The sequence below is a fragment of the Scleropages formosus genome, chromosome 14 (assembly GCF_900964775.1).
Source record: "Scleropages formosus chromosome 14, fSclFor1.1, whole genome shotgun sequence".
NCBI lineage: Eukaryota > Metazoa > Chordata > Actinopteri > Osteoglossiformes > Osteoglossidae > Scleropages > Scleropages formosus.
The window spans coordinates 681811-692047 of NC_041819.1; the positions used below are offsets into that span (position 1 = coordinate 681811).

General features: G+C 40.8%; 1 protein-coding gene across 3 annotated transcripts; it reads right to left on the reverse strand.

Annotated features, from left to right (window-relative positions):
* Nucleotides 1-255: 255 nt before the first annotated feature.
* On the reverse strand, nt 256-8574 carry LOC108918612 (transformer-2 protein homolog beta-like). Of its 3 annotated transcripts, none has more exons than XM_018726064.2 (9): nt 8432-8552; nt 6466-6735; nt 5915-6048; nt 5370-5535; nt 2690-2878; nt 1577-1692; nt 1101-1220; nt 726-799; nt 256-633 (listed from the first exon to the last, which is right to left on the reverse strand). In XM_018726064.2, the coding sequence occupies exons 3-9, from the start codon at nt 6022-6024 to the stop codon at nt 623-625; spliced, it is 786 nt and encodes a 261-aa protein (XP_018581580.2). In that variant the 5' UTR covers nt 6025-6048; nt 6466-6735; nt 8432-8552; the 3' UTR covers nt 256-622. The 3 variants fall into 3 exon arrangements, with proteins under 3 accessions (XP_018581580.2, XP_018581589.2, XP_018581572.2); XM_018726073.2 differs by lacking the exon at nt 8432-8552 and adding an exon at nt 7976-8423; XM_018726056.2 differs by lacking the exon at nt 6466-6735 and having other exon boundaries at nt 8432-8574.
* Between the last annotated feature and the right edge of the window lie 1663 nt (nt 8575-10237).

The following is a 10237-nucleotide window of genomic DNA, read 5'->3' on the forward strand; positions in this document are numbered from 1 at the left end:
TGGAGCAGAGAAGGGAGGAGGGTGGTCACACCCCATTTGTTTAATACTTCGGGAGATTTAGAGAGAAGACAAAAACAAAGATAAAGCCAATCTGAACGTGCCAAAGTTAAAAGCAGAAGCAAAGATGGTCTGGGTGACCACCACACGCAAGTCATAACATGAATGTCAAGCAACGAGTTTACAATTCACCAAGGCGACAGACAGAAGTCTCGGAAAAGAACTCCTGGGACACAAAAATGGAGCAAGGACAATTCATTGTGTAAAGAGGCAGTTTATTGCCTGAATGCAGCCGATTTAAAATCAAGCACACAGCATAATAATCATAAGCAAGGCTCTGGAATTCTAACAGTCTCTCCCGCCCACATCCATAGCGCTTTCCATGTCCAAAACAAGCAGATACTTGTATGCATTTACAAATTAAAAAAAGGGAGGCAAAAAACACAAAAATGCATCCAATTGCAAAAAAATATCTACAACTGAAGGGTGGGGGGGAGGACTTTGATCCCACAGATACATAATTAAACCTAATAAATGTACATTGTCACCCCAAAAACAGGCACATTTTCTGAAAGTCTGCCGCTGCCAAAATCTTCAATAAGAGATGGAGCAAACACCTATCCTTTCAGTAATGACCTGTGAAGAGAGAACAGTGTAATACCAATTGCCGCAACAGGAGGAGAAGCCTACAAACACTTCCCATGGTCAAGTGTGTGAATGATACTTACGAGGTGAATAGGAACGAGACCTTGATCGGGATCTGTATGCCCCACGACTATAGTACGGGGAAGGGGATCTGCGCCTGAAATGTTACAGCACACAGTTTAGTTCCTGGTAGACCATATGCAGAAATCAAATTTCACTGAAATGCACTTTAAAACCAGTTTAACCACTATCAAACTATAAAAACCAAAGACTGAGTACCTGTAGAATGTGCAGATTTAACAAGGAAGATGTGTGGCAAAATGACAGATGAAACAATAGACAACCTTATTTGACCTAAACTTACTTTTATACACAGTTAATAAAATGCTGCCAAGATCTGTAAAAAATAAATTTGCAGCTTGTAAACCACCAAATAGCTGTCGGTTTTGTCAGTGTACCTGTAAGACCTGTAGCAGTCTCGATCATCATAACGATCGTAGCCACGGTCATACCCTCTGTCACAGTAATCCCGTGAGGAGCGGCGGGATGAAAAACTCAAGCCACCTGCTCCACCGCCACTGTACAGAGTACATCCAGGTCAGAGATATGGCATGTGAACTTTCAAATACAATTTATAATTATCTATTCATTTAGCTGACACTTTCCGCAGAGCAACATAGAACGTTGGATACAATGATTTACCCATTTATACAGCAGAGGAATTTTTAGAACAACAATTCAGTTCCTTGCTCAAGGGAACTACAGCTAGGAGGTGTGATTAAAACCTGAGTCCTTTGAGCACCTGACAGCAGCTCTGACCACTATGCCACCTATGTAACCTCAGAGGAATTCTCTCTCCTCTCACCCAACACACACACACACACACACACACACACACACACACACACACACACACACACACACACACACTTACTAGGTTGGCCGTCCCATGTAGATTCCAGGGGTGGGCGTGTGCGGCCTCTTGGTGATGGAATAGTCCACCCTGATCCGACGGCCATCCAGCTCCATGCCGTTGGCACGTTCCTTGGCCTGAAAGCACACCACGCAACATGTGAGCAGCTCATTCCTAAAGTTTTAGTTCAAGTCCGTCACCACAACTCCACACGCAACCAACCGGCAGTGGGTGGGAAAAATGTCAACAACAGGATACACGAACAAGACAAAAATGTATACAAAGCATGTGACTGCCAAGTGAGTACAGCCTGTGAAATATGGACATATTAACAGTTTTACTCTGGATTCTCACTGCAAACCTGAATTCTGTTCATTGAAACCAGTGTTCTCAGCCAAAATGGCTAAAAAGATAGCCCTTCGTGAATGGAAATGGACTTCTGCCTTTCAGTGAGAAAGGCCATAGAAGTGTATCACAAGGAACCATATAAGCATTGTCAGACCAAAGAAAAGAGAACAGCAGTCAAAGAGCTCCCGTGGGAGGAAACGTGCACTTAAGACATTTCCAAGGCTGTCTGGAGAACACCATTCTGTCGTTTCCGCCCCCTTGCAACCAGTTTGAATGGGAGGAACAGTGTTCCGTCCCTCTAATTTTCTACAGTACCTGTACCTTATTTTGAGTGTAAACAAAGTATGTTGTCATTGAGGTTTAAAAACACCAACCTACAGACTGAAATATACTCTCATTTGACATTTTTCAAGCAGAATAACTGATCAACTCAGCTGATGCCTTTATCCAAGGTGACTTACATCGCTACATAAATTGTTTTTTAAAAACATCCATGAACCCATTCATAGAGCAGAGCGTACATACTGAATTTATGGTAAATACCTTGATCAACGGTACAATAGCAGGAGTAGGATTTGAATCAGGGATTTTCAAATTTCGAAATAACTATAACCTACAGACTGCATACAGCTCCCATTAAGCAGTTAAAACATCACATTTTCCACAGAATACGTCAAACAAAGAACTACCACCTTACAAAGGACATCTCTGCTGGAAGTCAGCTAAAATAAATTTGTTCATAAAGCCCTATCTATCCCCCCAAATCAAGGGCTTTTAAAAGCTCACCTCTCTGGAGTCTTCTTGATTCTCAAAGTAGACGAATGCAAAACCCCTGGAGCGGCGGGACTGCTGGTCGTATACAATGGTCACGCTGGACAGGGGGCCATACTTGGAAAAAACCTCCCTCAGATCACGTTCGGTGGTGTACAGGCTGAGGCCGAAGACACCCAGACAGCAGTTTGGGTCTGGATTGGCCTGCAGATGAAACAAGTTAGGGTGCAAACTGGAACCCATGCTGAGGCTCAACCCTGCTGAAAGACCCTTTGCTGCCAGTCAATGGCAAAGTGCAGCATTCAACTAAAGGTAGAGACAAGGTAAGACTTTTAATCTGTACTTCTTCCACAAGAGGTGTGTGCCTGACAGACACAGACAAGTGCACTCCCCTCATGCCGTGAAATAAAGCCACAAAGATGCTCAGGTAAATATGCATCCTTTCAGATAAAACTGTACCTTTGCAAGGTTTAAAAAAAAAAAATTTAAAAAAAAAAAAGTATTTTTTTTTTTTTTTTTTTAAAACATTTGGAAAAAGGGTGACTGCAGTCATACACCCTGCATCTTTGTTAAAATAAAAAAAGACTTACTCTGGGGTGTTCAAAATCTTACACCTCAGGATTTTCTTAATGGAATTAACTGGAACAAGAGTTTGACAACAAAACTTCTGTGATTATCTATAGGCTGAATAATAGCCAAAGGGGTGTGTGTTAACTCCGTAAATATTTCAATATCATTCGCGAGTTCTACAGTTCCTATGCAAATATTTTTTCCACTGATGCTTTTCTCCAACACTAAGTACATAAAACTAATATTGTAATATGATATTTACAATTATTTACCCATTCATAGAGCTGGGTAATTTTTCTACGAACAATTCAGGATACTCTGATTAAAGCTACTACAGCAGGGCTTGGGAATCAAACCTGGGTGCTTTGCCGGTTCTTTCAAATGTAAGGAGGTGGCTAATATTTAGGCTACCCACTGTACCCAGTGAGGCAAAGAATTATTATATGCTAAATATATGCTATATAGCATAGCTATTACAATCTCTAGAGCCACCAATTACTTAATGAGAATGAATACAGATGGTGAACAAAATGTGCTGGTCTAAATTATAAATGTGAGACACTGTGTAAAGGAACCTGCTCACCTGCTATGACAACTCAATCAGAAGGATGAATAGTTCCAAGTTCCTTCAGAAATGAGGCAGAAGCCCTATAAAAGTGACAGCCTACTATCTACAGCTTGAATTCAAATCTGTGGCATGGCGGCACAGCGAGTACCGCCGCTGTCTCTCAGCACCTCGGTGGTGCGAGAGGACATGGGTTCGATCCCCGCTCAGTCTGTGTAGAGTTTGTATGTTCCCTCCCACAGTCCAAAGAAATGCTGTTCAGGTTCCCCTATAGTGTGAGAGTGACAGAGTGTGTTCCACTGACATATGGATGAGTTTCCCCATTGTAAGTAATGTGAATAAGGTGTGTGGGCTGATAACACTACATAGAGTTCATTGGAAGTTGCTTTAGAGAAAAGTGTCTGCTAAATAAATAAATATTTCTGCAATCCATTTTTGTGCCTCTGAACCTTTAAACATCAAGTCAAAAGACAACATTTTATAATGCTTATTTGTGTATCTTATATTTTTTTAAAAATGGTGGGAAGATATTGGGATTTGTGTATCCTGTGTTTTATGCACCTACTTGAATGATGAACCTCAGTGCAGCAAGTGGTAGGTAAACTAGGTTTGCTTGAGACTTTCATGTCTGCAGCTATGTCTCCTCTTAATGTAATGCATAAATTGTACTTTTGCTGAGCTGTACGTCGCTTTGGACAAAAGCGTCTGCAAAATGAAAAAGTGTAAATGTAAAATGACATCTAGACCACTAAACAAGACTGCAAAATAGAGACCGAATTTCAAAAAGGAAAGCACAACTAGATAAAGATCATTTCTACTGAAAAAATGAAGAGACATGGAGGGATGCTGAGAGCATCATAGGGTGGAGAGCAATTAACCAGCTCTCCAGCTACAATTAAGTGCTTAAGAAGTCTAATCACTAGTTTCCTATAAAATGACAGCATCGAAACTTGCAGTGCTGCTTGAAAGTATGTGAAGCCCTTGTGTCATCATTTTACCACAAAACGGTTATTAAATGAGAAGCAGTCTTTCTCAACTAACATAACAGGTGTGTAATGACCAATTCCATGTTTGTTTACAGGAAACTGTAGTAGAAACACATAAGTAGTGCAGGTGTAAAAATAAGTGAACCCCAAGTATGTAAGTAGAATCAGGCATGTAAATCAATCAAGTTGAAGATTTAGACTAATATTTTACACAAGAATAATGACCATCCCTAAAGGGTTCACATACTTTCAGGCAGCACTGTAAACATGTAGCTACAATTTTTTTGTAATTTTACAGTTAAATTGTCATAACACCCTCCCTGTACCAGCAAAGAAATTACAATTTTAATGGAGATTCCTTAAAGGCAAAGGAACCCATCCCTCAATCTCCCCTGAACACTTTAAAGTGACACCAACAAGGTGGTGTACAGCTGACAAATCCTTTCAAGCCTGAGCACTTCGAACTCCCTTATGTTCCATACTTACAGTGTGTGGTCAGAAGAGAGCTGGAAGACAGTGGTGGGATCCCCTAAGTGCGGAGAAGAGATGGCCTGACTAGCCATTCCCTACCTACCCTGTTGCCTACGTGACGGCGCCGGTTAGACATGGGCGAGCGGCTGTGGCTGCGATGGCGCCTGTAATCAGCACTGCGGGAGCGTGTCCGTGAGCGATGTCTACGGGAGTAGGAGCGTGAGCGGGAGTGGGAATACCGGCGGCGGGAGCTGCGGTGAGAGCGGGACCTGCACAGACGCACCTTGGGTTTCACACTTACACACATGGGCTTTTCAGAAACATCAACATAAATTTACAGCTTTCTTACAATCTTTAACATGTAACATTAGCACTTCATATATGGTCTCACATACTATTTATTGCTGTAAAGCTGATGATATTGTTGAATATACCACAAGAATTATGTTTATAACACTAGGTGAAAACAAATAATTTTGCCTAATTGTTTAAAGCTCTAATTAACTGCAATCTCTGCATTTCTATCCATTAAGGTGAAAGCTACTGCTGAATTAAAAGTGATTAGTTAAATAGTGCTTCAAAATTTAAATACTGCACTTTGTTCAATTAAAGTTTATCAGAAGGTTTTGAGGAAGAAGGTGGACTCACCTGGATTTGGACCTTGAGTGAGACCGGGACTTGGAGCGGGTGTTGGCAGACCCCTCCTTGGACTGGGCAGGAGAACGGCTGGCCGACTTACCCGACCCCCGCGGACTCATGCTCCGTGAAGCAGAGTGGGATTCCTAGGCCAACCATACCAACACAATCATCATCATCATCATCAGAGCTGCTAAAAGAGACCTGACCCAGTATGTATAGCTTTTATTTCATATCATATCTGAACCCATAAAATTTAGTTTTTATCCTATAAAACTAATTAAAATGACCTTTTACACAGATGTCAAATCACAAAACTGTGTATAAATAATTTAGGGTGGGAGGACCTTTACAACAAATCTGATCAGACAAAGACCCATGAAAAACTAAATACATAAGCATATTACACTTTAAATGTGGATTTTTTTTTTTTTAAAAAGTGATTTGCTATCGCTAATAGGTCAATACATGTAGAGCAATCCTGCATAAGTAAAGGCAATACAGTGAAATGCATGCACGCTCAAAAAGAAATTGTACTGGGACATAAACAGACTAGTAATTACTTAGCGCAGTGATCTTATCCCCGAATACTTCTGATCTTAACTTCATAACTTCAAAAAACATTTCGTTTCTTCTTTCTTCAGTTTCAAATTTCTGACTTCATTCCTCTTCCCCCATTTCTCACACTGCCAATACACTCTATATGTGGAAACTTCTTGTCTCCTCAAATAGCATGCATTCTTAAAATTCGGCTTCAAGCATCTGAGCTTCAAATTATTCTCATTAAACTTGACATTTGACTTCTTCAGCATTTTTCTTCTTCCCACCTTAACCTTAACAAAAAAGAAAAGGATGAAGAATATATAAAAAACTAGTCACAAAATAGGAGGCATTTAACCTTAAAACCCAAAAAACAGAAAATTCTGGCAATAAATACACAGACTACAATTTAAGAATTGTTGCTTTTGTGTGTGTGCACGCATGTGACTTTACATGTTCAGAAGTGCTCTACTTTCATCTTCCAGGATATGATGCATGCACATTAACCTTCTGCAGTATGAGCACAACAAATTGACAGTAAATGAAAGCCAAGTGTGTGAGGACTCAAGAGTTGAACTGAAATCAAAACACTGCACTGTGGTTTGAAAAAGGTGGCTGAAGGTCAAGAGAGACCATCTGAGGGACCAGCAATACTGTATACAAGACCACTCCCAGACCCAACAACTTTTGAACTGTAATTCTTATTACCATGGTAAATGGCGCTCTCAAACTGTGGTAAAAGAGCAGAAGTCTAGCGCACAGTGCTGAAAAAGGTCAACACTGGAAATGTACTGTTGGCTGGTAGTAGGTAGGTAACGGGAGAACTAAATAGTAACACCCCCCCCCAACTCAGAGAACCATTCAGCTCAGCTTTTTTGGAGACAAATGAACTAGCTGGACTAGTTATTTTGCAAATTAAACAATTTTACCAGTTATTGTACAGCCCAAGGGGCAGGTGAATGCCTTGTATGAGTGACAGTAAGAATGAAGAAGAAACTGCACTTGAGAGGCTTGAGTTGGTCATCTAACCTCCATTATTAAAAACCTCCAGCTCCAAGGAGAAATAACTCTTTAACCAAGCAAGTGGCCAAAAACAAAGAAAACAAAAAGCACTAAATTACTGTGGTCGTTCAGCTGGGTAAGGATGAATTTCAGTCTGAATGATTGAACAGCACCCGCCTGACAGGTACGAAGCGAAGGTGGTTTCCACCTCAAACAAATTGCTCTTGTCCACATTACATTTAAAGAACGTTAACCGCTCAGTGATTATATAATTCTGCAAAAGCTACAAATTATTACCTCCTTAGAGTTTGGTTTTGTCAGGTTATCTTATATTCGTAGTAGTAGGCAGAAGTACACATATTACAGTTACACACCGCATACGGATTCACTGGCTACAACTTGTAGAACAAGGAGGATTAAAATGGGAATTTCGCGTAAGCGGTTTCACCAATTCGTTCTCTGAAGTCATAGAAAGAGTAAAACACAAAATGACGAAGAAGTCAATCATCACCAGGCTGCATTTTACCCTACCCTGTGGCCTGTGTTAGTTCACACACTCAGCATTTGGGAGCGCGACGCGTCTGTATCCCAGCCCCCCTGCAAGACTAACGGTAACACAGCCTTCTTTGCTGCCGAAGTCTCAATGTCTGCATAAACATCCTAAATAAAATATAAAAATGGTACAGGTTAAATTTACACACGTTAACAATGTTACGGCCAACCCCTTTACTCCAAATTCAGCCAATCAAAAGCAAACATGTCATGAGTGAGTGTTCCAGCAGCCAATCAGAGCCCAGTGAGCTATTTATCGATGCAGACGCCCCCTTTCCGAAGAGGCAAACGTGGCCGCCAACAAGACGATGTTGAAAAGAAAAAAAAAAAAAAAACGCATAGACCAGCTACGTTGCGACAGCTAGTCAGTATGTAACACATTAACGTCGACAAACAGAACAAACGAATGTCTCAAAAATATTTCATCTTACGTACCCGCTCGACAAATTCTCTCTCGTTGTCGCTCATATCTTCTTAGTTGAAAATTAACAATAACGCGCACAAAATCAACTGTACGAACCTCCCCCTTTGCCTCTTTCTCTTTCGCTCTGAGAAGTAGGTTTAGCGGAAGTGACGCACGGAAGTTCATACCACGTGACCTGCGTGTCTCTGAGTGCCCTTACTGCCGCGTACCCATTCGCTAGTTTCCCCTCGCTGGAGGTTTGCACTTACCTTATATGGGTTTTGCCAACTGTCGACCGTTTCACACATTTTACCTAAATTACAAGGTTGCAAGAATTTTGATGTATTTCATACAGTGGCAGCATTTACGTGGTCTCCTGCAGTCTGACATTAGAACTATGTATGAAAAAACGTGATGTGAACCAAAGCTGTACCATGATTGTGGGTTGCTGACATTGTCTCAGTCATACGTATGAATAGCTGTTTACATCCTGATTTTGCTCCTCTTTGGTTCTTCATCAAATTTCTTTTCTCTTCAGTAACAGGGCCAGCATTACCAAGTGCACATAACAGTTTCGGTCATTTTGGTGGGACTTCCTTGGTTTAAGATTATTTCAGATTAGAGGTCAGTAATGTTCAATATATCATGTTGCATTTTCAAATAAAATATCTTATGGGCAAATTTAAGGCTTCATCACATTGTATGAATATTTATCTAGCAGTCACTTTTCTCCAATGTCTCCAAAGTGACATCCAATTAACTCTATGTAGCGCTATCAGCCCACATACCTTATTCACCAAGGTGACTTACACTACTAGAAACACTACTTACAATGGGTCACTCATCCATACATCGGTGGAACATACTCTCTCTGTCATTCACACACTATGGGTGAACTTAAACAGCATGTCTTTGCACTGGGGAAGGAAACCAGAGCACCCAGAGGGAGAACATACAAACTCTACACAGACTGAGCTGGGATCAAACCCACATCCTCTTGCACCACCAACGCACTAGAAGACAGCCACACTTCTCGCTGTGCTGCCATACAATAGTGAATATCACTGCAAGGCTGTTGAGTAAGTGTGTTTGACCTTAAAAAAAATTTTACAACCTTTATTCCGGAAAAGCCCCTTTCCTTGACCTTCTCTGCCCCCCAAACCTTTCCTGTAGGGTGTTCCTTATTTTTCTAAGCTGGAGGTGGCAACCCTAGCCCTGGGTGCCATTGGGGAAAATGTTAAATTCACCTAAACCCTGTTCAGTAATTTTCTAAGCCTGAATTTTAGAAGATAAATTCATAAATCGTTGTAAAATTGCTTTTATAAGATGTCACCTTAGACAGATACTAGTTAGACAGACATTATGGCACAGCTGCCTTTACTGCCTTTAGATCCAAAGGTGGCAGGTCTGATTCTCACCTCTGGCTGTAGTACCCTTGAGCAAGGTACTTATCCTAAATTTCTCCAGTTACATTACCCAGCTATATAAATGGGTAAATAAGTGTAACCTTCATACTGTAAGTTGCTTTGGGAAAACAAATCAGCTAACTGAATAAGTATAACACACATCTGAATAGTAATATTGATCTGCAATGGACTGGAATCCTGTCCTGGGTATATCCCACTTAACCTTGTGCTTCTGGGATAGGGCCAGTGCTTAAGAATATTGAGTGAATGAGTAATCCTCACTCAGTTCTTCTCAGTTAGATCCTCCAGAGTAAAATATAACATGGAATAAATCATTGGATGACATGAGATCTTTTATTGGTTTTGAGGTTCTTGAGTTACAAGGTACTCTGACATAACCACAGAACACAGATAATTTACATGAAAAAAGCT

Excerpts from the sequence above, each read along its gene's own strand:
- LOC108918612 (XM_018726056.2), bottom strand. The coding sequence starts at position 8,464 with ATGAGCGACAACGAGAGAGAATTTGTCGAGCGG. Across the intron at positions 6,049-8,431 it reads AGAGAGAATTTGTCGAGCGG|GAATCCCACTCTGCTTCACG; the intron begins GTACGTAAGATG and ends TGGTTGGCCTAG. Across the intron at positions 1,693-2,689 it reads ATCAAGAAGACTCCAGAGAG|GCCAAGGAACGTGCCAACGG; the intron begins GTGAGCTTTTAA and ends GTGTGCTTTCAG.